General features: G+C 40.1%; 2 protein-coding genes across 5 annotated transcripts in view; one reads left to right on the forward strand and one right to left on the reverse strand.

The window, feature by feature from the left end:
* Positions 1–1310: 1310 nt before the first annotated feature.
* Positions 1311–18325, reverse strand: RWDD1 (RWD domain containing 1). Of its 2 annotated transcripts, XM_061132052.1 has the most exons (7): positions 18077–18325; positions 9899–9964; positions 7599–7729; positions 5097–5240; positions 4275–4407; positions 3705–3767; positions 1311–1608 (listed from the first exon to the last, which is right to left on the reverse strand). In XM_061132052.1, the coding sequence occupies exons 1-7, from the start codon at positions 18147–18149 to the stop codon at positions 1487–1489; spliced, it is 732 nt and encodes a 243-aa protein (XP_060988035.1). In that variant the 5' UTR covers positions 18150–18325; the 3' UTR covers positions 1311–1486. The 2 variants fall into 2 exon arrangements, with proteins under 2 accessions (XP_060988035.1, XP_060988036.1); XM_061132053.1 differs by lacking the exons at positions 7599–7729; positions 18077–18325 and adding an exon at positions 7764–7849.
* Positions 18326–18336: 11 nt separating this feature from the next.
* The window catches only part of TRAPPC3L (trafficking protein particle complex subunit 3L), a 67122-nt gene continuing 57670 nt past the window's right edge, over positions 18337–27788 (forward strand). Inside the window, exons 1-2 of one of the 3 annotated variants that reach the window (XR_009690997.1) lie at positions 18337–19737; positions 23195–26085. The gene's annotated coding sequence lies outside the window, so the exon portion shown is untranslated. Of the gene's footprint in view, positions 19738–23194; positions 26086–27788 lie in introns of those variants that run through there. The other 2 variants (XM_061132055.1, XM_061132054.1) reach the window with 2 other exon arrangements.

Raw genomic sequence — 27788 nt, forward strand, 5'->3', positions numbered from 1 at the left:
AGAAGCAGTCTGCTTAATTCCCAGAATACAGTCAACAGTAAATTTCTATTCAGATGAATATATGTGGGAGTATCATTAGAACTAACCAGGTTGTCTTCATTTCCATTTCATTAGGTTCTGCCTACATGTGAAAGGACAAAGGTGGATATTCGATACCTGTAGAAAATGTATAAAACATAGACTTAAATGAGGGGCAAGTGTAATCATTCTTTACACTTCAAGGTCAAATCTTTATGACCTCATGCTACACGGCTCACCACTGCTTTTCTTAACCTTAATCGAACCACTCTTTCAGGTTCTTAGGCAATTGATTAGCTACAGAAAGGATTTCACCTTAGGAAAAGCAAAATCTCACATAACAAACTTTTGGACTTCTCTTTGCATAGAAATACTGAATATTACTGCAATTTCTTTTTATTGTTCAAGATCAAGGTGGGTGATAAGTGTTAAATTCCTCAATGATGGTTTTGTCTTAACTTTAATCGTAAAGCCTGACTTTAAAAATAAACATGGATACTGCCGCTCTGTGGGTATACAGTTCTTGTACTTCTGAACACAGACAGCCATCTGTCATAGCACAACTGCTTTCCTGTTGGGGTTAAGATTCAGCACTCCAAAACCGCAGAGACTGGATAACTTGCATGAAGCCTGGCACTCCTACCTAGAGCCCCCGAGTCAGTCATTCCGTGTTATCATGAAGGTCTCCTATGCATGAATGTGAATGTGTACAGTGAACAATCCCATGAATTCAGATCCCTTCAGACTGGTCAGTTAGAAAAGTTGGAAACGTCACAATCTATAGACCTGATAACTGTAGGACAGCGTTTCTTCATCAGGAGTGTGCGTCACAATCACCGTGTCTGTGCCATGAGATCTCTCATGAGGCTCAGACTGAGGCTCAGTGTTTATTCAGCTTCACTGAGAATGGTCTAGGAGTGCACTTTTCCATAACTCCAAAGATGATTCTGATTCAGGTACTATTATAGGACTAAAGTCCATTTTACTCCTGACTGTTACATGGGCTTCTGGTTTTAAGACTTAAATTTATCATGTCTGAAGGCTAGAATTCAGGTTTAATGCCCTGCTCACTGAGTCTTCTAATATTTTATATGAATGAAAACCCTTAGAGTTTGAAAGTCACCACTGTCTCCACACAAAAATTCCTACTCCAATTCCTTGTACATAAACCCACACTTGTGTTGAGCAATGGCACATCTTCCAGCCTGGGTGTTTTCGGCAGGATCTCTTTCCAACACGAAATGGCTTTATAAACATGTGACCTTCTTCCCACCAATAAGAGGAAGTGAACATTTTAATATTTGAAATTTTTAAGATCAATTTATTAAGTTCAATGATGAAAGCCATCAGAAGAATATTCTCCTGAAAATTATTTTTTTCTTAGAAAAAAGAAAGGAAAATCAACACCCTCTCAGCAAAGCCACAGATGCTGTGGCAGTCAGGCCTCTCTGCAGACGGGAATAGTCCATCAGTCGGTCAAGTCACTCTCCCGGTCAGCAGGATTGTAGTCTGGATCATCTTCATCGTCCTCCAGCTCCAAGTCATCCATTTCCTGGAACAAAGACTCATCTACTTCCACATTGTTTCCAGCTGTAAAAGACAGAAGATGTCCCCTTCAGTCCTGTACTGAGAAATAAAAGATACAACCCACTGGCAGGACCAAACAGACTTCTTACACATGCATCTGCAGTGCATGTGACGAAATCCTGAACTGCTACTGCAAATCACACCAGCGATGATCTGCACTGGTCAACAGAGACTCACACATCTTAAGAGCATCTTCAGGCTTCCAGTTCATAGTCTAAAAAGATCCAACTACCAAAAAGGCCTTCCTAGAATGAACTATTTATGATCCGGCATGTTGTAAGCTGGAGACGACGATGATACAAAGTTGATTATCACTGACCAGGAGACTTGTACCAAGAGTTCATCTCTTTCCATACTGGAGATATGTATGTACATCATTAAAGCTCAACTATACTCATAATCAGCTGACAAATTTATTTCGCTCTTCACTCTCATCCAGCTCGCCTGTAACCAGTGGCATGCCTTTCCAAGATTCCAAATGTCTAAGCCCTACTGGAAGCAATACCCAGGCTTTGCATGAAATAACTTCATTCTTCAGTCTGTCTGTAGTACACAGAAGTAGGATTTACAGTACTCTTAAATCACCAAATGTTGTTCACCTTCCTTCCCTCTCAGACTCTAGTCCACTGACATTCAACTTAGTGAGAAGAAAGCCTGCTTCATGAAGACTAAGAGCAGTTCAATAATAAAGTACAATTTGGTATGCTCAGGCCAAAGGGTAATTGACTAGGCCTGGGAGAGGAAGTAGTGAAGCCTTCACAGAGCAGTGACATCTGAAATATCTTCATGATTAATTTGAAACTACCCAGAAGAAAAGGAGCCAGGATGAAGTGATTCTAGGTAGAACATTATGCAAAAGCAGAGAAAAAAATTAAGACCTTGAATCCTTCTAATTGGAACACAAGATTCATGAAGAAAAACATCCAAAAATAACACAGATGAAGGCCAAATAAAAGGACCAAAGTAGGTCAACCCCTTCCTCTAAGCAGCAGAGAACCACCGGAGGATTTTAAGGGAAGAAACAGCATGATTAAACATGGGTTTTAGAAATTCTGCCTCAGAGGTGGTAGCTACAAGGTAGGGAAGGGCAGTAGGAGGAAGAGACGGAGGCAGGGAAACAATGAAGCTACCACTAAAGTCCAGCTGAAAAATAACAAATTTTCAAATCACGAGGAAAGAGTCGAAAAGACATTTCAGAGGCAGAATCAACAGAGCACTTTTGATAAGTTTTTGGCTATAAAGAGATACTTGATCCACCAAACAGGAAAAAGAGTCAAAAAGGAGTAAAGACAGTAAAACTTTTAAAAAGACCTTTGATACTTAACCTTCTTCCCTTCTCCAAAAGGCAGTCCAGGAATACGGTCAAAAGGCCAGATACTAGAGGATCCCAGCAGGCACGATGGGCATGACAGAAGGATGATGGAGTACAGACCTCAGGGAGCTACTAGAGGGTGACTGAGTAAGGAGCTCTACATCTAAGAGACACTCAGTGGCCTCAAGCTCCGTGAGGGCAAGGGACTTATCTGAAGTGTTCTCTGCTGTATCCTCAGTGCCCAGGACAGTGCCAAGCTCATAGCAGGGATGCAATAAATATTTGTGGATGGATGGAAATGAGTAGATGAAGACAGCAAGAGGATAAGGGTTAGGATAAAAAAGAGAAGGAAAGCACAAGGGACTAGATGTTCCAAAGACAGTAAGACTGGTGTGAAATATAAGACATTTGGTTAGTTCCAGGTTTGCAGTTTTTATAAAGCTCCGTGACAGACCATGGATTACAGTTCCTGTAGATTTGTGATACTATAACTTTGAGGAGAACAGGTGATCTGAGTCACAGTGACCTGCTTTACCAAGTGTTACAGGCAAAAGTGACCATATTGTTTACCTATTGCTATCTTTGATTTTCCTTATCACAAAACTTTTAAAAAATACACTGCCATAGTTCAATGCATAACCTGATCAAACATTAGAATTTATTCTTCAAAGTGTGTTTCTTTAGAGCCTTGGGAGGACAAATTTACATTAAGTTATCACTATGATTTTCATGGTTTAATATTAAAAACAGCACATTATGTACATATGGAATTCCAGTATTATCTTACCATCTTCCAAGAACTGGATATCAGATGTGTCAAGATTATGATCTGTTTCAAACAGTTGTCTCCCTAAGAGAAATACACATATTTAATTAGAAATGGCATAGTTTTTCTCCATCTTCCCTACAACCCTTTAAAAGGTATAATAATTTTAAAAAGTTAAAGATATAAAAAATCTGAAAACCCATTTTTCTGTGAATTTCAATAAATTGTAGGAACTCAGTAAGTAGCTAAGAGGCATATGAAATGTATTGGCATTAAAATGGAACAAATGAAAGCCTAGTCCCAGAAAAACAAATGGGTTTGATTCCACCACTCAAGTCTTGTGATCCTAAGTCTTGGCAGCTATATCTGAAGATCTATCCATTTCAATAGATGAAAGATAAGCCATAAAAATTAATGATAATTATGTGTGAAGAAACATCATTATATGGAGATAACATCCTCTTTTTGCCCTATATGCCTAAGTATAGTATTTTCTTACAGATATCTATCCAAACGATCCTCTTGCTATATAAGAAGTAATATAGGAGGGCTTAAAGGGAACAGGATATTGGGTGGGAGGTAGTGTCATACCACTTAATTTATTTTTTCCTGCTTGCTCTTCTTCCTTCATCCGTTTCTTTTTAATTTCCAAGAGTTCTGCATCAAACTTGGCCTTCCAGTTTAAGAAATTCTCAATTGTAACAGGAGTACCATGGAATAATTGCTTAGGAAAGAAAAAAACATGTCACCAGATAAATGAAACAACAGTTAGAAAATAAAGCCTAATGAACTTCTAGACTAATGAACATAGCCACTGAGAGGAATCAAAGAGAAAAATGGTTTCAGGTCCATAATATTTAGTCTGATTTCTATCTGCACTGGCTACTCTCATTGGTTTTGGCAATTTACTCTAGAAAAGTCCGTTTTTATATTATTACAAAAAAACCAAGGATAATATGTGAGGTGTTCCCATTGTTATTCACAATTAAGAAGAAAGCTGCTATTGTCAACATTAATATGTTTAAATATACATCAATTTATAACACTAACATCCCTGCTTACCTTTTTTACTTCATTTTAGAATCTAAGGTTTTCTTTAAATTCAGTAAATATTTAAATTATTCTGGCAGGAGCTTTATAATTCTAACCTTTATACTGTAAGTGAAATAATTTATATTTCTTGATTTTACCTGCATGCACTTTATTAACCTTTAACCAACCGATTGATCATTATTGTGTGATGCCCACCAAGTAAATGAGGGACCTTCTAAAATTTTACTTAGTAAAGCTTTATTAAATGTCACTTGTGCTTATTTTTGCGATTTCCTCTCAAATTACTGAAATTCCCAAAACAATAACACCTCAAATGGCAGAGTTAAAGAATGATGAGAGAAAAGGCAACTTTAAAGGTACCTTCTCGGCTTCTTCCGCTTCTCTTTCTTTTTGTTTCTTTTCTTCTTCTCTTCTAGTTTTTATTTGATCTACTATTTCATTTAATTTCTCTTGCACAGCTGACACTAAGGTGAAGATCATCACCATTCCAAGGTTTTCTTCTGCCTACGTAACCAAAAAAGAAAAAAAAAGGTTGTAGTTAGAAATATAATTCTCAGAAAAATAAAAACAACTAACCAGTGGTGGGGTGGAGGTGTTTTAGCATAATCACTGCATTCATACATTTATAATATGATCACTAACTCAGTTACACCATCAGTTCAGACTCGGATCATTTATGACAGAGGATGAGATGGTTGGTTGGCATGACCAACTCAATGGACATGAGTCTGAGCAAGCTCTGGGAGTTGCTGATGAACAGGGAAGCCTGGTGTGCTGCAGTCCATGGGGTCGCGAAGAGTCAGACACAACTGAGCAATTGAACTGAACCGATGTGTGTGTGTGCTTGTGTGTATACATATAAAGTGAAGTGAAGTGAAAGTCGCTCAGTTGTGTCTAACTCTTTGTAACCCCATGGACTATACAGTCTGTGGAATTCTCCAGGCAAGAATACTGGAGTGGGTAGCCTTTTCTTTCCCCAGGGAATTTTCCCAACCCAGGTCTCCCACATTGCAGGCAGATTCTTTACCAGCTGAGCCACCAGGGAAGCTCATATACAACATCTTAAATTTTAAAAGTCTTATAATTTGCTATATTCAACTGAAAATAGGTATTTCAATAAATTCTATATAGTAATCATATATGTAGGTAGAATTCAGAAACCCTTTTTCTACAGTAGCTAACATCAGTTCTCCAGCATATAGTCATCATTTTAGCTTTCAATCATTACAAGAAGAAAGAAAAAAGATACATAAAGATAAATCAGAAAAGTGTCTACATTGTTATTATGTTAGAAAATCATTTTGCCTTCAAAATTCAGGTTAGTGTCACTGCTCTCAAAATATCCCCAAAGAACTAAAATGATGATAACATCCTAGATACTGCTAAATGCTGTAGGAAAAAGTTTTCTGAATTGACACCAAGTGTTAATAAGCAGTTATACCTGACTGATGAGACTAAGAATAATCTTTATTTTCTTCTTCATTGTTTTCTGTATTTTCTGAGTTTGTTTGTAATATAAATTATTTTGATAACTAAAAACTAATACAACTGAGAAAAAAGATACAAATATGCCCTCAGTACCTCTGATCTCAGGTACGTATCAGAAATCAAAACTTCATTTTTGAAAGAAAGGACTTTGAATATAAATAAAATATAAAATGCATATTAATAAAAATCACTCAGACCAAGAAACTTATATTAATACATGAGTGACTGAATACAGTGTATTATTCCAGGCTTTCTACAATGTTTCCAAATGAAGTACTTTAAACTAAATGATATAGAAATAATATGACTTCACACTGGGTAATGAAGTGAACAGGACCTAGAATCAGCATAAATTAATGTTTGATATATCTTCTTTCACTCCTCATTCTCTAATAGCTCCAGATATTTTTAAAATGTCAACAGTGAGAGCACCCACAGTTCTTGAAATATACTAGTCATATTTACAGTGGAGACGTTTTCTGTCAGTTCTTCTTAGAAAAACAAACAAAACTAGGACTTCTGCTTTTAAGATGGTGGAATAAGATTTTATTTGCCCTCCCTACTCTCTACTGTGAAGAATCTATGAAAACTCTACCCAAGTAAAACAGAGCTTTAAATATCCACCACACCTAGATGTGACTAGCCCGACCCATCAGAGAACTAGCCAGGTAAGAACTTTCCAATACCCGTTTTTTCTTCCAGGTAAACACCTGCTCTTGGAAGGGTCATAAACCAGCATTGCTGTTCATAAGTTTAGGGAGCAGGAGAGATAGGAAAGAAAAAAAATCAATCACCACTCCTCTCACCAAACTGCAGGTAACTAGACTGCAACAGATCAGAGGGCTTAGGAGTTTTACTTTTTTTTAAGTTAGGATTTTTAAGTGTGCATGGGACTAGACATTCTGAAAACCAAATTATGATTGTGTTATAACTTACTGTACCTAATTGAACTTTTTATCACCTAAAAGTCACTGGGCTGAGTTTCAAACAAGGGTATAGGGAGAACTTCTCTTATTCAAATTTTAAAGGTACTGCTGCTGCTGCTGCTAAGTCGCTTCAGTCGTGTCCGACTCTGTGCGACCCCATAGACGGCAGCCCACCAGGTTCCTCCGTCCCTGGGATTCTCCAGGCAAGAACACTGGAGTAGGCTGCCATTTCCTTCTCCATTTAAAGGTACAGGAGGGAACAATAATAAAGATGCTTTGTGAATGTGTGTGTGTGTGTGTGTGGGTGTGTGTGTGTGTATACACATACATCATGAATTCTGCTTGTTCAGTACACTCATTATATATATTTAATTTTTTGACTCAAGATTAATATATAATATTTAAGGCCAATAAAATAATGCCATTACAAAATGTGTTATTTCCTTACCTGTAATGCTAATAATTTTAAAATGTCTGCTACATCATTATCTTCTAGATTTAACTGGGCGAATATTTCATAAAGGGGAGCTTCATCTGGGTATTTTTCACTGTATGTAAACTTGAGGGTTGTCTGGACAGCTAAAGACATAAGAGAAGAGATTAATACAAATACCTTAAAATGTAGAGAGAGGTCAGAATCTTTGTTGAATTAGTAATTAATTGACATTGTGTCAATGAAAAGTAGCACAAAAGATTCTCCTACAAAAGGAAAACAGGGTTACTATGAGACCAGATAATCATTAACATACACAACATGTACCACAAATATAGGTAAAAACAAATCACAGGAATACCAAAGATCACATCTAACACATGAAATACATTTGCTACTTATGAGTATTTTATCTTACTGCATGTCAGAGAAAGAGGATGAAGAAGACACTCCTTTTAAAACCCTCCTTAAGATGAGCACAACGCACTGAATATGACATGGAGAAAGTGCCAACGCAGGCTCATCTCCAGGCCGCTCCCAGAGCCGGCGCCCAGCGCAGAAGCTCCGACTTTAGCTGCGGAGTCCACACTGCTATCGGCACCGTGCCAGCAGAGCATTGCCGGGGGACTGCTAGAGGACGCGGTTGTAGACTGGACAGTTCGAGAGGCTGTCTGAGAAACTTTTCACCTGACTCACTGACACATTCTCCCCCAGTCTTTGGCCTGTGCCGGTTCACAGATATGACACTGGTATAGGCGTGACATTCTTAAAGGCACCTAAGTGTGAAGTATCTCTCTGCAACCCAGTCTGATGAATTCTCAGTTTTGCCAGGCAATCTAAAACTGAGCGGTAGTGCTAAATATTTTTTGTTAAAACCTATTTGTCAGCATGACCCTTTGTCTCCATTTTGCCTTTCCTGTAACTCATATTTTAATTATTAAAACCTCCTGCTTTTGATGATTTAAACTAAGATCTAGATTTCTCTCCATGGGAATGGAAAAAAAAAAAACCTCAAAATCTGCTCGCTTGATTATTTTTGTGTATGATGTCAACAAAGAATTTTATGAATCACGGATATAAGATAGAATGTTAGGTAAGAAATATAGTGTCTTTTGGTACTTTTCTTTCTTTTTTTAATTAACAGGTTTCTAAATTTCATTGCTAGCACAAGTTTTCTTTTTTTTTTTTTTAATTTATTGATTCCACTATATGGAATGTAACAGAAATTCATTACACAAAATTTAGCAATATATTAAAGGGAAAAAAATCAATAATGATTCCATCCTCAGAAAGAGATTACTGTTACCATTTTGGTATCTTTAAAGTATCTTAAAAGTACTATTAGAAGGATACTTTAAAGTATCTCTGTATGCATATAGTCTTTTAAACAAAATGTCAAAGGCTCCTCATGTGTAATTGAGACTTTATACATATAAATAAAATCCATCTATATAAATATGTTAATAACTGTATTCAGTATCTCTTTATTTCAGATTTCAGTAATATCAGTATTAACCTCATTTTCAATTCTATAAGACAGATTTAGAATTATCAAGTGATACCACTAAAACTGGTGTAACTGACTACCAATGACAGAATTTTAGTTGACTAGCTTAACAGGAAAAAAAAAAAATTCTTGAGGTTAATGCCAACTTATATAACATTTTTATCAAATTACAATATTAATTGAACTTGACCAAAGCAGAAATAAACTTAAGATACGCCTCCCCCAACATGTGCCAAATTAATTTAATCTTATTAGTTTTATAACTCCCTTATTTCAATTTGTATATTTGTCTTAGTTCGACAGTTATATAATATTGGTTTATCTGGCTTTATGTATACACATATTTAAATAACAGTACACTATCCAATCTAAAAAGACAGAGGGAAAATGCAGGTAGGTATTTATCCAGCCCTGTTTATAACAACAAATGTCTAGTAAACAATCTAAATATCCAAAGAGGAAAAAAGTCAATGGCATGCCATGGAAAACCACACAACCACTACATTATGTGTGTGCAGTCTTATTGACAAAAATTTCCTCCCCTTTCTCTATCTGCTATATTGTTACATTTCTGTTTCACTTTAAAAATTAAGCTTTTTCTGCCAGAAAATCTCCTTGACTTCCTCTCTGTTTCTCCAGAAGTCACTATTATATGGTAAATACTGGTTAGAAACATGTTAACAATCATAGTAAATTCTTAACAGCACCTTAGCACCTCCACACAGCCAATGGCCTGCTAAATGGCTGCAGAATGAATAAAATTCCTGAGAAGTGTAGAAAATCCAAAAGTATTTTTGACTAGACTTACTTTCATCATTTTCTCCAGCCTCAGATGTCACAGTAATGGTGAAGCTGGGTGGATTTTCTGATAATACTGCAAGAAAATATACACAGAGGTTAAGTTATTAACATAAGGCACAAGCTTTTCCTTATTAGCAAAATACCAATTCCCAGTTCTGGAAACTGATCCCTAGCCTGTATTTCCATTTCCACAAATACAGACTTAATAGTAACAGTTCAGATGATAAAACATCCATCAATTTCTATTTAAATCTAGGGTTTTCTTTAATCTGGGAAAAAATCCCTGATATTCTCTTGGAGTTTTATCAATTAAGTAATTTATATTTTAATTCAAAATTTCCACCCACACATGGAAAGTCATATTCTAAAAAATTTCCAAATGAAATGGAAAAAAAAAAAAGTTTGATGTTTCTCATCAGAACCTACCCACTCATAAATACTCAGTATTATCACTAAGTTTTATACTTATATATTTTGAAATACAATTCAGAATCTCTATGACAATCAGTAAGTATCAATTTGTAAGAGTTTGTATCTTCTAGGTATCTCTTTCTCACACATTATCTCTAAAAACTTTGTTCTTTCACAAATTATTGAAACCTACCATCTTTCATGGAATTACAAAATTATCCATGAATTCAAATATCAAATTACTTCCAATTTGTTAAGCAAGACATGTCAATCAGCATTTATGCAAATAAGAAAGCTTTATATGCTGTTTTACTGCCTGTCTATCTGATACTATTTATCTGTTTATGATCTATTCCCCGACAAGAATACTCTTAAGAACGCTGAGAACTGTTGGATCAGTGCCAGGCAGTATCTAGAAACTCAATAAATTCTGGCTCAATGAAAGATCTAAACAATAAAAGGAGAAAGACAATAACAATTAAAGCTCATATTCGGAACCATCAGAAAACTAAGGGAGGAAAATTCAAGCCATCCTTGACTACTGCTGAACCCACAAAAGTCTGCACCTCACTTCAGGCCTGGGAAGCACGAACCCTACCCTATCAAGGTTCGTAACAGCTCAGCAGCCTCTTTCTGACAAGGGGCTCCCTGAAGACGTCACCATGAAAAGGACTCAGCTTTGCCTACTCAGTAATTTCTGAAGTCTTCATAAATATTCATTATCAATAAAATTTTCAAGACATATGCCCTCATTCTAATTGAAGTTTGGAAGTACCTGAAGCAATGAGGAACACCTATGCCTAGTAGAGAGGGTTTGTCAGAAAAGAAAAAAGACTCACTGGATGAGTATTTTAATAGGTCTCAGCCTATGTTGAAAAAAATCCCTAAAAGGCCATTATAGTAGTAAAGCTTTTATGATACGACTGGCCCTACCTTTTTTTCCTAACAAACGTGTGTAAAATATATTATTTTTAAATAATATATATTTTTATATATATATACATTCATATATATATGAAAAAAATATATCCTATTTTTTTCATAACCAACTTTAGCACTTACATGTCATGAAATATAAACATTGCAACTACAGAAATAAGGCTTCAATGAGGCTGTAATTTAGGGGAACCTATACCCAGTAACAGCTCACATTTACTGAGCATTACTTTGCACTTGTGCTCTTCTATGCATTTACACAAAATCCTTTATTTCTCACACCAAAACGGTGATTTTATACTATCATCATATTGTACCAAATTTAAGATGCCATCAAGTATATGATGAACCCTACTTTATGCACCACTAAGAAAGAAAAAAGGAACTGCCAACTAAACTATGATATGTAGTCAACTGTAAGGCAAATTAAGACTTCAAAGATGTTTAAGTGTTAAGATGTCTTAGAATCAATTAAATACAGTATCATTCGAATTTTAGAGATGTGGAAACAGCGATAAAAAAGCTTTTAAATAATGTGCCCAAAGCTATACAACTAGTAACTGGCAGGACTAAATAAACTGTATAGAGTTTCATCTAAAAAGAAAAAAAATAAATAAATCCAGCTGAGAAATTCCAGGGAAGTCATTGGAGCTAGGTGGTAGATAAAGGCATACTCTGTAAGTAGAGATGGAGAAAAGGAATGCAGGTTAGAGTAACGTGGCAGCAAGGGTATAATGGTAAGAGAGCTTAAGGAACATACAAGGAATTAGGAATTATTCCATTGGTGGATGTATGTGGCAAATAAAACAGGTTGAAAACAAACAGCTGAAAGTTTAGTGTGGATAGTGATAGCTTTTTTTAGTGGTAGTAATAAGGTCAGAATTCTATTTCTAAACACAGAAGTTAAATCCAGCAACAGTTAAATCCAGCAACAGTGCATAAAACAGAAGGAGAAAAACAAGACGAGGGTCAGGATGAAACCAGAGAGCCACTGAAACTGTCTCAGCAAAGTCAATGAGGTTCTGAACTAGGCTGGTAACAATGGAAGCAGGGAACAGGAAGAAACTGAAGATGGTGATGGGTGACAACCTGAATTTGCAGGCAGGACCACGAACAAAAACAAGGACTAGAAATGAAAGACCAGACATATTTGAAGGACACAGGGTACTTTCAGCTGAAAATATCAAGTATGCAATCAGAAATGGGCAAATGACACTGAACAAAGTTGGGCTGGAATTTAATTCGGGATCATCCACAGAGAGGTAACAGGGAAAGCCATTTGACTAAATGAAATCACCAGAGAGAACGCAGAGAGAGAAATAAGGGCCAGGATCAGCGGTGTAAGGAGTTCTAAACTTGGGGAACAAAAGCAAGAGGAGGAAATAGTTCCAGAGATTGAAAGAAAAGCAGTCATGGCAGGTCAACCCTCAAGAGAAGCCCAAGCACCCAGAGATGCAGGTCTAAGCGCCACGTGTCTGAGGAGCTATGGGTGAGGGTAACGGAGAAGGAGTCTGTCAGGTCACACCTAAATCCCTATCAAGGCCCTTAGTGATCTGGCCCCTGCACACGCGTCAGGCCTCATTTTCTGTGTCTCTCACTTTACACTCTAGCTATACCCAACTACCTGTCCTTTGCACACATGGCTCTCACATGTGCCGCCTCCCCGAGTCTTGTTTATGTAACTACACATCACCCCCCAGCTCTCCAAAACCACTCAGACCCCTCTCCCTCAGTTCCCGCTGCATTCTATATATACCTCCATGAAAGAATCATCCCCTTGTGTTGTAAATTACTTATCTGATGTCTTTGCCCAAGAGACTGAGCTCCTAACAGTACATACAGTAAACATTTGGCAAGTGAGGAAACCATTTGGTAAATGAGAACAGGGGAATGCTAGCAAGAACATCACTGAACTGCCCGACAACGATGAATAAGATAAAAGCTGATAAACTACCAATCCATGAAAATTTGTGATGAGAGCCATGTTCAGTAAAAGCCTGAAAACGAAAGAACTGCAGGGCTACAAAGTTTATGGATGGAAAGAGGAATTTCAGAGGCGAGTATTTTAAAGATGGCATTTCCAAGCTGTGCCTATCATCCCGTGCAGTTGGAGGAAATAGAAATCAAAACTGTTTGTTGATAAAGACAGGAGTTACGAAGAAGTATCAGAAGCAGCAGCAACTAAGATGGCAAGTTTCCAGGAAACAGTATCTTATCTTTGTTTAACAGTTATAAAGTATCCACACTCATATTAGTGCCCATGCTCAGCTGTGTCCAATGCTTTTCGACCCTGTGGACTGTAGCCCACCAGGCTCCTGTCTATGAATTCTCCATGCGAGAATACTGGAGTGGGTTTCCATTTCCTCCTCCAAGGGATCTTTCCGATCCAGGGAATAAACCTGAGTCTCCTTCATCTCCTACACTGGCAGGTGGATTCTTTACCACTGCACCATCTGGGAAGCCCCCTGGTGGAAGGTCCCTTGGAGAAGAGAAGAGCTACCCACTCCAGTAGTTTTGCCTGGAGAACTCCACGGACAGAGGAGCCTGGTGGGATACAGTCCATGGGGCTGCAAAGAGTCGGACATGACTGAGCGACTAACTCTTTCACACTTACATTATTCCTTATTAAATAGATAAGGAAGCTAAGCCTTAGAGAGGTTATATGATTTGTCCAAGGACACAGAGCTTATACCCACTGCACCAAATTGCCATTACAGAGAAAAAATGGTGAATCAGGAACAAACAAAGGTTCTGGAGAACAATGCTAATTTCTGCAATAGCCACTCTCCCCTTCTTCCAGTTATACCATTTTCAACTGAGTGTACTGCGCATCCAGAATAAATACTGTCATTCCCAGCCTCCCTCCAGTTAGGTCTCACCAAATGACTGAGTTACAGCCAATGGGATAGAAGGAAGTAAGTCCTTTGATAGTTTTTGAGGAAATTTCCTTAAGGAACTGCTGTCTTTTACTTCTCCCCCCTACTTCCCCCCACCCCAACTTCATTCCTTTATCTATCCTACTGCCTGGAAAAGGAATGCTGTCATCCTCACCATGAGGGTACATCTTAGGGATGACAGAGAACTAGGAAGAAGACTGGGTCCCTGAAGAAATCTTGAACTAGAGCTACACAAGTCTCATTTATGTGCAAGAGCAATAAACTTTTACCTTTTAAAAACCAGCTATTTGGGGTTTTCTGTCATAGCTAAACTTAATTTAAAAAAAAAAAAACAGAAAATGAAAAGGGATAATATTCCAAAGCTTGGAGGTTACTAAAATAGGGAAACTTACTTAACTGGACTTGCAAAGATGAATTATTCCTGAGTTCTCATGAAGTGATAATCCTATTCCAATGCATTACTACCATACTGTGAGCTGAGGCAAGTTGAGGATTAGCTTTCACTAAAGAGACCAGTCAATCCTAAAGGAAATCAACCCCAAATATTCATTGGAAGAACTGATGTTGAAGCTGAAGTTCCAATACAGGGGCCACCTGAAGTGAAGAGCTGACCAACTGGAAAAGACCCTGATGCTGGGAAAGATTGAGGGCAGAAGGAGAAGAGCGTGACAGAGGATGAGATGGTTGAATGGCATCACTGATGCAATGGACTTGAATTTGGGCAAACTCCGGGAGATAGCAAGGGACAGGAAGGCCTGGTGTGCTGCAGTCCATGGGGTCACAAAGAGTCAGACATGACTTAGCAACTGAAAAACAACAACAAAGAGACCAGATATCCAGCACTGTGAGTGGATCAAAATCCTTTTGAAAGAGAGAATAAAGTTGTTGGGCACTGTGCAAGGAACCAGTGGAGGGGCAGGAGAAGTGTTAGGTGATACAGGGACAGATGATGGTAAACTAGACAAAACTAAGAATTTTGTCAAGAGCAGAGAAAATGGAGGTAGTAGCTGAAAGGTAGACTAAAGGGACGCACAAATGACAGGTTTTCACACAAAAAACCAGATCAGCCCATTTTAAAGGAAGTCCCTATGGGTCTTAGAGAGCAACTGTCCTAGAAAAACTGCTTTCACAAGATGACTTCTGCCTGGTGTCTAAATGCAATTATAACTGTTAAGCTCATGGCTGTTAACTCAGAGGTACTAACGCAAGCAAATACAGGATTACATACTCCTCTTTGTAAGATCAAACAGAATTAAGGGAACCTGACTTTTGTTTAGCCTGAAGCTAACCAATTTGATCCAACAAAACTCCCCATATATAGCCAGAGACTTTGATACAGAAATGGAAATAACCAAATTCAACTATCTTAGCAGGATCTTGTCAAGTGAAGCACAACTGAAAGAGAAAGTGGTATCAGGAGCATCCATGTGTATTTTAGAAGACTAGTTGTTAGGACGACTGGATTAGTGTGCAATCAAGTTACAGAATGGACACAAAGAAGAAACTGTATTATGATCTGTTATAATTCACAACAGAGGCAACATTGGGCCAAAAGTTCTCTGCAAATAGCCAGGAAATCAGTTCTCAAGTCAGATTAGGTCTATGTGCCTAAGACTACAGCTGAATGAACGGTGCCACTTCAGCCTCCACAAGGGGGCCATGATGCACTCTATCATTTATTTTAAAAATTATATACATATATATATATATATATATACACACACACTTACTTCATCAACAGCATTGAGCATCTACCAAATCTAATATTCAATGAAATTCAACATGAGATTTAAAAACTGCCAGTTATTGTTCCTTGGCAAACTATTACAAACAAGCTCTCTTTCTTAAACCAGGTATGAAAATACTAAAGTATGAAATCATCAACACATAAGAAAGCTATAAAAAATAGTATACCTTGCAAATCCTCAAAAGATTCCAAAAGACCAAACACAGAAATAAATGACTCCAAAGTCCGCTTGCCTTTGCCTTGAGACTTCATACAGAAGTTGACCAAAGTTCCTAAATAACTATAAATCAGGACAGCTCATTTTAACTCATTTAATGCAACTGTAGGGGTGCTGATAGGAACTACGAGACAGAAGAGCTCAGCTGATACTGCAGAGTACTTGAGGCATCCAAGATCCACAAATTTTCTTTTATTAACTTGACTCAGAATTCTCAAGCACTTTTGCATCTGACAAGAATTTCACATACCCAACTATATCAGAGCCTAGTACGATGTGAAAGAACCATCCAATTATTTTAGGGTTACAATGTATCACTTTTACAAATGTTTATAAGCACAATATTTAATGAGTATACCTCAATGCCCAAAGAAATGAGAAGAGCACATCTTGTGCCTTCTTAAGTCTGCCTATGCTGTGCCCATGCCTGTCCCATTTCCAATATCAGAAATGGTATTGGTATCAGAAATGACCAAACGTCACGATTAAGAGTCTATCCAACAACTGACCCTATATTCTGTTTTATTTAGACATTGATACATAAGCAAGGATAGAGAAGGGAGCCAGACTCCATACACACTCACCCAGTTAACGACACTCTCAAACCCCTCTTCACTCATCCCCTTAACATCCTCACAGCACAGCTGTACTGCTGAAGAGAGAACATGAACAGGACTGGAAGTATACAGGGAGAGCTGAGAGACAAAAGCCTGTTGGCAAAGCAGAACAAAATTTGCTACCATTGCAAGCAGTGATCAAAGGGTGGAGCTAAGAAAACTAAGCTAAACAGTGACAAGGGAGAGGGGCTGGAGTTTATGAGTTAAAATAACATGGCCTTACACTCTGAATTCTGAGTCAGTGATGGACGACACTCAAAGGACGGGATAAGGAAGGTAAGTCCCACAAACCTAGGCTATACACGCTCATATTGGCTTTAGATCACCTCTCAAAACCTGACTCTCATTACCAGTCCTGCTACTAACTTGCTGGCCAACCCAGAGCCACCCGCCTGCCTTTCCTGAGCCTCCACTACCTTGCTTCTGGCATGAGGAAGCCAGGCTGCTAAGTCACTTCAGTCGTGTCCGACTCCGTGCGACCCGATAGACGGCAGCCCACCAGGCTCCCCCGTCCCTGGGATTCTCCAGGCAAGAACACTAGAGTGGGTTGCCATTTCCTTCTCCAATGCCTGAAAGTGAAAAGTGAAAGTGAAGTCGCTCAGTCGTGTCGGACCCTCAGCGACCCCATGGACCGCAGCCTTCCAGGCTCCTCCGTCCATGACGTCTAATATCCTGCTACAAGTCTAACTACCTGTGATCTTACAGTGGACCTGGAATTTGAGCCAACTCATTCATTGGGCAATCCGCAGAATCTCAGAACATTAAAAAATAAAAAAGAAGAGAAGAGAGAAACGACAAACTTCGGGGACAAGACAACTCTCAAAACTGATCCTGGGTAACTTTGAGAATTCTGAATCCACAAACTTTAAAACACCAAATATGAGAAAAGAGCCTGAATAATGGTGAAAATGTGAAAACTGTCACTTCTGCGGCTCTGGAAAGACTACTCCCACTTGGAGTACCTTCATCCGTGTATTTCACTAAACCTCACGCTGCTGTTAGTTCAGATCCGTTCAGTCGCTCGGTCGTGTCCGACTATTTGCGACCCCATGGACTGCAGCGACACAGAAACCAAAGTGCACCCGACTGAATTCCAGGCCTGACACTCCAGGGACCTTGCTAGCCTCGCCCGGACTTTCAGATTTCAAGGAATTAGCGGAGAGAAGAAAACAGCCGTAGAGTCACTAGTAAACGCCTGATCACTTCAAGAGAAGCGCTCGAGGAGAGAGTGGCGAGCGAGGTGGCCACGCGGCCCGGCTGTTCCCTTCTCCATCCTGGCCGGGGATGTCGAGGGCCGTGGAGGCGGCGGCCCGTCCCACTCCACCCCGGGTAGCTGCGGGCCTGCGGCCGCGGAAGTCACCTGTGAAGGAGTCAGGGTAGATGGACTCCAGAGCCTCCAGCTCGTTGCGCTGCTCCTCGCCGTAATCTGTCATCGCGGCCCTCGCTGCAGCCCATGGATCGCCCAGACACCCAGGCGGCGTGCTGCAGCCTGGACCGCGGCCGCGCTGGGAGAGCAGGCAGCGGCCGGGCGGGCGCAGGCGCAGAGTCCCAGGCGCAGAGGCCTGGGGCCCACAGCCAGGCTGGGCCTGCTGAGCAACAACCCCGCGCCGGCCTCCGCCTGCTCTCTCGTTCCGCGTTCGACTCGTCGGGCCTGGCCGTTGGGCTGCCTGTCCCACGCCCGCTCGGGACTTGCTGGGATGGGGGATGACACCTGGTCTGGCATTTGCCACGGACACCTAAGGATTGGTTACTGGACCAGAACCCGAGAAGGCCCTGAGCGCCGCATCCTCGCTCTACTAATCTGGTCTTATCGGGTACCCGGGAGGGACTGTCTGGCTGGACGCGGGACGCTGGGGCTTCCCTGCACTTGGTCGCTGCAGGTCTCCGGGTTGCAACCCTGTGGCAGCGTCCAGAGGGCGGATGCCCACGTCCTAGTGCTGACTAATGGCGTGTCCCAGGTGATTTCTACGTTTCTGGAACCTTAGTTCTCGGCATCCCGCAAGACTGTAGAACCCAGTGGGCAGAGGAACAGCTCTCGTAATACATCAGGCGGGTCCAGAAAGCTCGACCCAGCTTCCGAGTAACGAGTCAGTGGACCTGAGGGAGAAAGCAAGTGAAAGTCCTGAGATCTTTTGAATTTGTAAAATGAACGCGGCACGATGTAGATCTAAATATTCTGAGATCGCGTATTTCTGAACTGGGTGTAAGTTTCGGTAACAGTTTTGGTAAGTATTGTCTCCGAAAAATACTCAGAACCTTTGATTTGGAAGAATGAAACTGAAGAAGTAATAGTACTTAATACATATACATCTCTTACCTTCCAGTTCATCACAGCAGTTACAAAGAGAGTTTTCAAAAAAACTGTAATGGCACAAACTAAGAAAATGGCCAAACATGGTACTTTTATGAAAAGAAAGCTAAAGATCCATTTATGTGTATAATAAAGGAAGATTTTTAGTTTTTTAATGCAGAAAAATACAAGAACATTAAAAAAAAATTTCATATTCGTCTATTTTTCTTTTTGTTTTTGTATTAAAGCTTAGCGATAAAGGCTCTGAAGTTTTCTCTTGTTAAAATGATGATGTCCCATGGACCAGAAGGTATCTTGATATTTTCTTGGGACTTATTGCCTACTTGGCAACCCACTCCAGTATTCTTGCCTGGAGAATTCCATGGACAGAGGAGCCTGGCGGGCGAGAGTCCATGGGGTAGGAAAGAGTCGGACGTGACTGAGCGACTGACACACACACTACTTAGCATAAGGATATGTGAAAACGGACATGTTCGCTTTGGTACTGATTCCATGTCTTCCGCATTAAGGGTTGATTAGGATATTGTTTTAAATTTTCAAGAAAAAAATGGGAACTCTTCTGAGGATGGTAAGAATCACAGGAAATACGTGAAGTAACTTTGCAAATACAAGGTACTGCTTCTGGATATCCTCGGTTTACGGAAATCAGTGATTTGTTACTGGAGAAAAAGGTTCTGTGCGAAGGGGAGCCCCAGTGCTAAAATCCTAAGGTGAGAGCCTACTTGTTATTTTGGAAGCCAGTGTGGCTGATGCATGGTGAACTGGTGTGGGAGTCTGCGGATCATATAGGATCATTGGAGGATTTAGGTGGAAGAGGGACAAAGTCTGAAAGTGTGGAGACCAGTTAGGCCATAGCAATAATCTAAACAAAGACAATGATGATTTGGACCAAAGCTATAGGAGCAAACAGATTCTGGATATATTTTGAAGGTGTCAGGATTTGATATGGGTTGTAAGAAAAGGATGAGTAAGGTGTGATGTTTGGCAGAAACTGGAAAGATGAAGTTCTTTTGACCAAAATGACAAATGAGGGAGACAGAATGAGTTTGGCAAAGAAGTTGATAGCACCTTTAATCCATGGATCAAAGAAAAATGCCAAGTAAAAAAATTGTTAATTTCCTAAATGATAATCAAAGCACAGGTTGTCAAAATAGGTGCAGTGAAGCAACCAATTTAAGCTTTATATTAGGAAAAGAAGGTTGGTTACAAGTTTTAATCTTGTAAATGGAGTGCCCCTTTATCTGCTTTACTTTTTTATTAACAGAATTTTTAGTAAAACATCATTTTCAAATCCGTTGTATATTTACTGTAAAACCTTCATATTTCAGGATGCTCAAGAGTGGTTCTTTAATTTTTAATACTAAAGATAACTTCCAGTGCTAATGTAAGCAAGAGAACTTACTTCCAAATCTGTGTCACCTATTTGGGCATCATTAAGTATTTTTGGTTGATTTCTAATTTCCTTTTGACACAGAGACACTTCACAGAACACCCACCTGAAAGTGGGTGATTTTTATGAGACAGACTGGCTTTCTTTCATTGTCTCATTTTTAATTTGTAGTTAAAGATGTTACAGGATAAGTGTGTTTCAAGCTCTGCAGACAGGTAAACGATATAGTGGAGCCAAGCATCATGGGATCTGAAGCCAGAAATGGGAAGTCCAGCCTTAGCACTAACCTTTACAGGTTATATAAACTTTTAAGATCATTCGAATAACATGATGTATGTGAAAGCACACTACAAATTATCAAATAGGTTATCAGTGTTAGTAATTAGAAATGTATAGAAATATGTATATAGTCCTCTGAAGCAGTTGTTTTTTCTCTTCTCTGTTAATCTTTCCTGCTAAAGAAAAATGTCCGTGAGAGATTCATTGTATCATTTGTGTTTTTTTCTGCAAATAATGCACAGTCACAGTTGCTACTTCCTAATATTCAGCCAGGCAGTTCAGTCACTCAGTCATGTCTGACTCTTTGCAACCCCATGAATCGCAGCGCGCCAGGCCTCCCTGTCCATCACAAACTCCCGGAGCTTACTCAAACTCATGCCCATCAAGTCGGTGATGCCATCCAGCCATCTCATCCTCTGTCGTCCCCTTCTCAGAATTAGCAGTCTTCAAAATGTGTTTTCAAGTTTATTTTTGCTTTTCTGTGCTTATGAGTTTTTTAGGCCATCTCACTTTTCTCAGAGGTGCAGAATTGAGAATTCCCTATTTAAAGGTTAATCTTAATTCTCAAACAGTTCATGTGGCTAATGTTTCATTTAGTCAGATGTTTCAAAGACTCATTACCCTCATAAGTGCAAATACCCGTATGAAATTCTGATTCTGAGAGTTCCTCTGAATGGTAGTGAATCTGGAATCACTTCCAACCTAACTAATCTTCCTGACTGACTCAACATAAAGGGACCAGAGTGATCCTGTTACAATGTAAATCAGGTCGTGTTACTCTTTTGCTCATGACTGCTCCCTCCCCATCTCAAATTAAAGGCCCATGTGTTGACAGTACAAGCGGCTCCCTGACCATCACCTGCACCTCGCAATTTCTCTGACCTTACCTCCTATTACTCTGCCACCTATTCTGTGCTTCAGCCTCACTAGCCTCCTTGCTGTTCCTCAGATATGCAAGACAGGCTGTCCTCTTGAAAAGGGACTTCTATTTGCTCTATCTGGAATGCTGTTCCTCCCATGCCCACATGGTCAGCTCCCTCATCTCCTTGGCATCTTCTTCACATGTGACTTTTCAATGAGGCTACCTCAACCACTGTACTTAAAAATTACAGCCACTGTTGATTCCCTTTATCCTATTTTATTTTACTCATGACACTTTAAAATTACAGTATGTGTTATGTTTATTCTATTAGAATGTAAACCCTTAGGGTCAGTGATACTGTTGTACTTTATGATATAGGGTAGTCCCTGACACAGAATAGGCACTCAAAAAATATATATATTCTCTGAAGGAGTGAATCCTGTGCAATGATAACATGATATGGTTCTAAAAGCACTGGACTAGGGAGTTATAAAACTATAGCCCTTCTTTATAATTGAATTACCTTATGTGCTTGGATCAGACCCATTCTCTCTGGGTCTCAGCTTCCCCATCTGTGAAATGGGGCTGTTGGGAAAAATTATCTTCCTGATGCTTTCTATGTGTAAGAATCTATAATTCCTCAAGATCATGTATATACTGGAGATAGTTGTGTGAAATCAGACTTCAAAGTTAGTGGTTAACATCTCTGACCCAAGGTGTCATGGCCACAGGAGTGGTGTCTGTGGATGGAGTTGTTATATTCCTAATACCCTGACACTAACGTTTTTGAGCCAAATAACAAGATGGGGGCCTCCGTTCTGGAGAACAACAAAGTAGGGACAACATGAGTTTTAAGTGGGCTGCACTTCCAACGTTGCCCTGCACATAAGAATGACGTACATTTACATCTGTACATGTTCCTTTTCTCCAGCTAGTAAGGACCATTTCCATCACTTGTTCTCTTTTTTCCTCCTTCTCTTACTCTTCCTCCCTCTTCTCTCTGTCCCACACGCACATGTGCACTCACGGGTACATGCACTTTGCTTTGGATTTGAAAGGGACCGAGTGGAGAAGGAAGAGAGAAAATAAAGGAGCAAAAGAGGTGTGGGAGAAGATAGGGTTAGTGAGATGCAACATGATTTTTTAAATGTATTTAGGGAAAACAAACTTGGAGGTTAAAGTAGAAAGCTAAAATTTAAGTCAGATTATGTTTTTGGCTTCCCGAAAGAATATAGTGAAGGTTGAGCCAGGGCTGCCCCTAAGTTTGTGCAAGGTCCTGGGCAAACATTTCTGTGGGGTCCTTGGCTATACAATAAGTAATGATATTAAAAGATGTATTTTTTTTATACATGTAAGGTCCAGTGGTTAACTGATGTAGAATAATAAAGAGAGACACTTACACATTAGTTTACTGTTTAATCAGTGTCCATGCACCATCCCTTCCTGCTCAGGTTGAACACCCATCTCTTCCTGTTCTTTATCGTCAGATAAACTGGTTCCATCTAATTTCATATCTCCTACAATGACTTTTTAAAACATAGCAGTGTTGTAACTATTGTCAATACTGTGGCTCTTTGTAATTTCTATGGAAACAATATAGTTCTTGCCTCTGCAGTATTCTAATACCATTTCGCAGGTGACATCATTACTCATTAACTCCATCATCATGGTGCTGCTCCTGAACACTGGCTTCCAACAATTTTCTTGAAGAATGTACTCTAGATGATGTCCACAGATACAATTCTTACTCAGGATATGCAGGAAAGTGTAAATGATCATTTGTTTTCCAGTCACATTAGATTTACCATCTTCCAAAAAGGGCTTGATTTCTTTGGGCCATAATCACTGCATCCCTAGCCTGGGATCTGTTTTGGAGTTGGATGCACGCCGCCTTCCACAAGTTGCCACCAGCTGGGAGGACCAGACAGGAAACTGCAGCGAAGCCAGAACAACGGTCCCTTTTGCATGCAAGGAAGGAGCTGACCCACCCAGCAGAGCGCAGCGTCACCACCCCGTTAGCAGCCAAAGAGAAGGGCGTCTGAGTACTTGTTGCCGCCGGCCCCGCCCATCCACCCAGGCGCCCACCGTCACCCAACCACGCGCCCACCCTCACCCACTGCGGTCAGAGGCGGGCATCCGGCGCGCGGTCCACCCTGAGCGGCCGCGGTGCTGCGCCCCAGGAGAGGGGCCGCCGTCACGGCCAACTCAGACGCTGTAGCCGGAAGCTGGCTCCTCTGGTCGAAATACCCCCGGCACCCCAAGCTCGGGGAAGAGCGTCTGGGAGCGCACAGAAATAAAGAAACCGGCCCAAGCGGCCGGGCCCCAGAAAATCTCCAAGGATGAGCGCAAAACGCAGAGCTTGCTGACCACAGGCAGCCCAGAACTGCATACTTACTCCATTTTATTATTCTAACTCTGCCCGTGATAACTTGGATGGTTTTTGCTTTTCGCTTTATCTTCCCTGCAAAATAAAGGCCTTTCTCACAGTACTCTTAGGATCCATTAAATCATTAATGGAGTAAAGATGCTTGACATCAATAGAACTGTATGTTATACTCTTTCTCAAAAGCATCTTTCTCAAATTCAAGTTATCTCCAAGGGAAAGAATGGCAAGCGTGAACTTACTAGCCAACTATTCTTAATTTATGAAATTTAAATAATAAATAAACACCACATGGATCAGGATTAGTTTTTTTCCTTTGGCATTTGTTTTCCTTCATTTCAAATGCTGGATTATATCCATAATATGTCATAGAGTATAACATATGATTCTGTTGATGTCATTAACTGGCAAGGACACATTAAACGTAATTTAAAGATTTTTATTTGTTTGGATTGAAACATCTATAGAAACAAAATGTATATTCAGCTGTTCTTTCAGCACTTTAGAACACCTTTAGAAATTTTTATATTATAGCATAAATATATTTGTTTTCCTAGAGCAGCGGTTGCCTAGGGCAGAGTATCAATGCATAAATGCTTATGCTAGAAAGTAACCTTGAAGAGGCCTTAATCCAAAGCATGTCACTCATGACAGGCTTGTGGGGTCATAAACTCCTGAAATGTACTGATATATGTGTGTGCTTCCTATCTCCACTGTAGCCAATTACCACGAACTTAGTGGCTTAAAACAATGCAAATGTATTATCTTACAGTTTGTAACTGTGAGAACGGTATATATTTCTTACTGTCAAACACAGGTCAAACACAGGTCTCAGTGGCTCCGATCAAGGTGTCAGCAGGACTATGTTCCTTCTAGAGGTTCTGGGAAGAATCCATTTCCTGGCCTTTCCAGCTTCTAGAAGCTGCCTGCATCTTGGCTCAGGATCTTTGACATCTTTAAAGCCAGCTATGGCTAATTTCTCTGTCACTTCACGACACTCCTCTTTCATTGCCACTCGGCCTTTTCTCTGACTTTGGTTCCTTCTCTTATAAGAGCCCTTGTGATTAGTGAGTCCACCAGGATATTCCAGAATAATATCCCTGTTTCAAGATCCTTAACTTGATGACATCTGCGATGTCTCTTTTGCCATGCAAAGAATAAAGTATGATTCACAAATTCTAGGGCTTAGAATGTGAACGTGTTCAGAAGACCAACATTTAGTCTACCGCAGTACAGTCTCTGAGGTATGTGAGCCTGGGTGGGTACGTTTGCACAGTCTCTGGATATTTCCTCAAGATGACTTTTCCCAGAATGGCTCTTCAAAGGGTCTGTGACTCAGGATAGTTTAAACACTTAACTCCCACAATTTGATCAACCTCTCTATCTTTTGGAAGGGAAATTCGTTCCAGAGAGATTGACTTTTATAAGACAGTATGAATGATGAGAGAGTGTGTTTTCCTTTGTTCCACTTTGACCCTTCATAACTATACCCTATCAAAAACAAATTGACAGATTATAGCAGTGTTCTGCCATTCCCAGAATGAGAAAGTGAACACCGGGGATTCCGGGGCAAGCTTGCAGCTAGTCTGTAGCTAATAAAATCAGTGTCACTGGTCATTGAGTAGTTCAGGTCCAAAGTGACAGTAGACAAGTCACTTTGCTAAGCAGAACACTGCCTTGAAAGTGAACCGTTATCTATGTAGGTGCAGGGGAAGTAGAAAGAGATAGGCAGGTAAGATAGGCATCTTATTTTTAGAACTCAGGATGTTTTAGTGATTCACAGACAGGGGAAGGAGGAGAACCTCCTGATGTCTACAAGGCCCTGGAAGGTTTGTGATATGCCTCATGTTGCTGTATTCAGTGCTTTGGAGTGCAGGGTCAGAAGTCAGACTAGCAGGGAACTTTAGCAAAGTGCTGGACTTCTCTATCTCCATTTACCTCATCCATAAAATGGGAGAATTTATTTTATTTGGGTCAAATAAGACTGGATTCAAATTATGAGCAATGATTCACCAGTTATCAAATAAAAATAATTATGTCATAAGAAGGCATTTTATTCCTTTAAGAATTTACACCACTCTGAATTCCTTCACATTCTCTATGTCATTAATGTCATTTCAGCAATTCATTTTCTAATATGTGACTCTACCATTTTGCTGTAAAGAAAGAATGGGATCATTTGTTTAAATTAGCTTCATAATACGTAAATACTAAGAATTCTTTTGGGCGTCCCAGGTGTCTCAATGGTAAAGAATCCGCCTGCAATGCAGGAGATGCAGGTTTGATCCCTGGGTCGCAAAGATATCCTGGAGGAGAAAATGGCAACCCACTCCAGTATTCTTGCCCAGGAGATCCCGTGGACGGAGGACCTGGTGGGCTGTAGTCTATGGGCTCTCAGAAGTCAGATGCAACTTAGTGACTAAGCAACAGCAACAGAAAAATTCCTTTTACAGCGACCGCTGTGGCCACCGCTGTACTCGAGTGCAGCCATCTGTCTCTACCACGAGAGGGCAGCGGAGGAAACAAAATTTGAAAAACATTTCTGAAGTTCTAGTGAACTGAGATTAGAGTTTAATTGTGCTTGGTGGTTTGAGTTTGAGCAAGCTCCAGGATTTGGTGATGGGCAGGGAAGCCTGGCATGCTGAGGCTGAGTCCATGCTGAGTCTTTGAGGTCGCAAAGAGGCCGACACGACTGAGCGACTGAACTGAACTGAGCAGAAGAGTAATTCGGGTCAGGGACAATGAAATTTGTCTCTCTGTGTAACATCATTGCTCCTTGGTCCAGAGGTGACATTTATAATTGTGCCCCACAGCTCATGGAGCCAGTTGTGTAGCTGTCTACTCTAAGGACAGCTTGCCAACATCTACTCCTTCAGTAACCAGTGCCAAATTTTGGTAGGTTTGTTTAGAAGGTAAAATGAAAACTCTAAACCATATATTTTGAAGTAGCAAACAGCTGCTGAGTCTTGCATTTGGAAGGCCTCTGATTGGTTGTGCTATTTCAAAGTTTTAAGGTTAATGTGATTTCCCCCTGTGCTATGAACAGAATGCAAAAAAACACTTTGTAAAATCACATTGTTGTTTCTTATTACAATCATCGGAGAAGGCCATGGTAACCCACTCCAGTACTCTTGCCTGGAAAATCCCATGGACGGAGGAGCCTGGTAGGCTGCTGTCTATGCGGTCGCTAAGAGTCGGACACGACTGAGTTACTTCACTTTCACTTTTCACTTTCATGCATTGGAGAAGGAAATGGCAACCCGCTCCAGTGTTCTTGCCTGGAGAATCCCAGGGACGGGGGAGCCTGGTAGGCTGCCGTCTATGGGGTCGCACAGAGTCAGACACGACTGAAGCGACTTAGCAGTGGCAGCAGCAGCAGCATTACAATCATGTGCTAGAATTTTTTTAATGGAACTGGAGACTGAGAACAGAGAAGGAAGACAAAGGTGACTAGTATAAGTATGATTCTGCAGATCAGCTTTGGAGAGCATAAGTGAGCAGAGTAAAACACGTCTAAACATTGGGAGTGTATTTGTCTCCTGGGAAGGAGGCAGCTTGGATTGTGGGAGGCAGATGTGGGAGCTGATAAAGGTAAGAAATGAGCAAGTCTGTATTTATGCCAAGCCACAGCATTTGATGTAGTATCCAAACCCACTTGGTAGCAAAATATAAGGTAATATTAGCGCATAATTGATTTTAATTATATGTTTTAAAATTACATAAATCCATTAAGCATAAAGGAGAGGAAGCACAATGTTCTTAATGGAAAACTTTTTTCTAACTGGCTATGGAACAGAAGAATATTCTAGACCAAAAAAAAAAAAATTGGCAATTTAATTTGTTTAAT

Source organism: Dama dama, chromosome 28, assembly GCF_033118175.1.
Source record: "Dama dama isolate Ldn47 chromosome 28, ASM3311817v1, whole genome shotgun sequence".
NCBI lineage: Eukaryota > Metazoa > Chordata > Mammalia > Artiodactyla > Cervidae > Dama > Dama dama.

Bases quoted from the DNA above. Each gene is read 5' to 3' on its own strand.
- RWDD1 (XM_061132052.1), bottom strand. From the start codon at position 18,149: ATGACAGATTACGGCGAGGAGCAGCGCAACGAGCTGGAGGCTCTGGAG. The intron at 4,408-5,096 runs GTACCTTTAAAG...TTCTTTCCTAAG, and splicing joins AAGCGGAAGAAGCCGAGAAG to CAATTATTCCATGGTACTCC. The intron at 3,768-4,274 runs GTATGACACTAC...TATTTCTCTTAG, and splicing joins AGGAAAAAATAAATTAAGTG to GGAGACAACTGTTTGAAACA.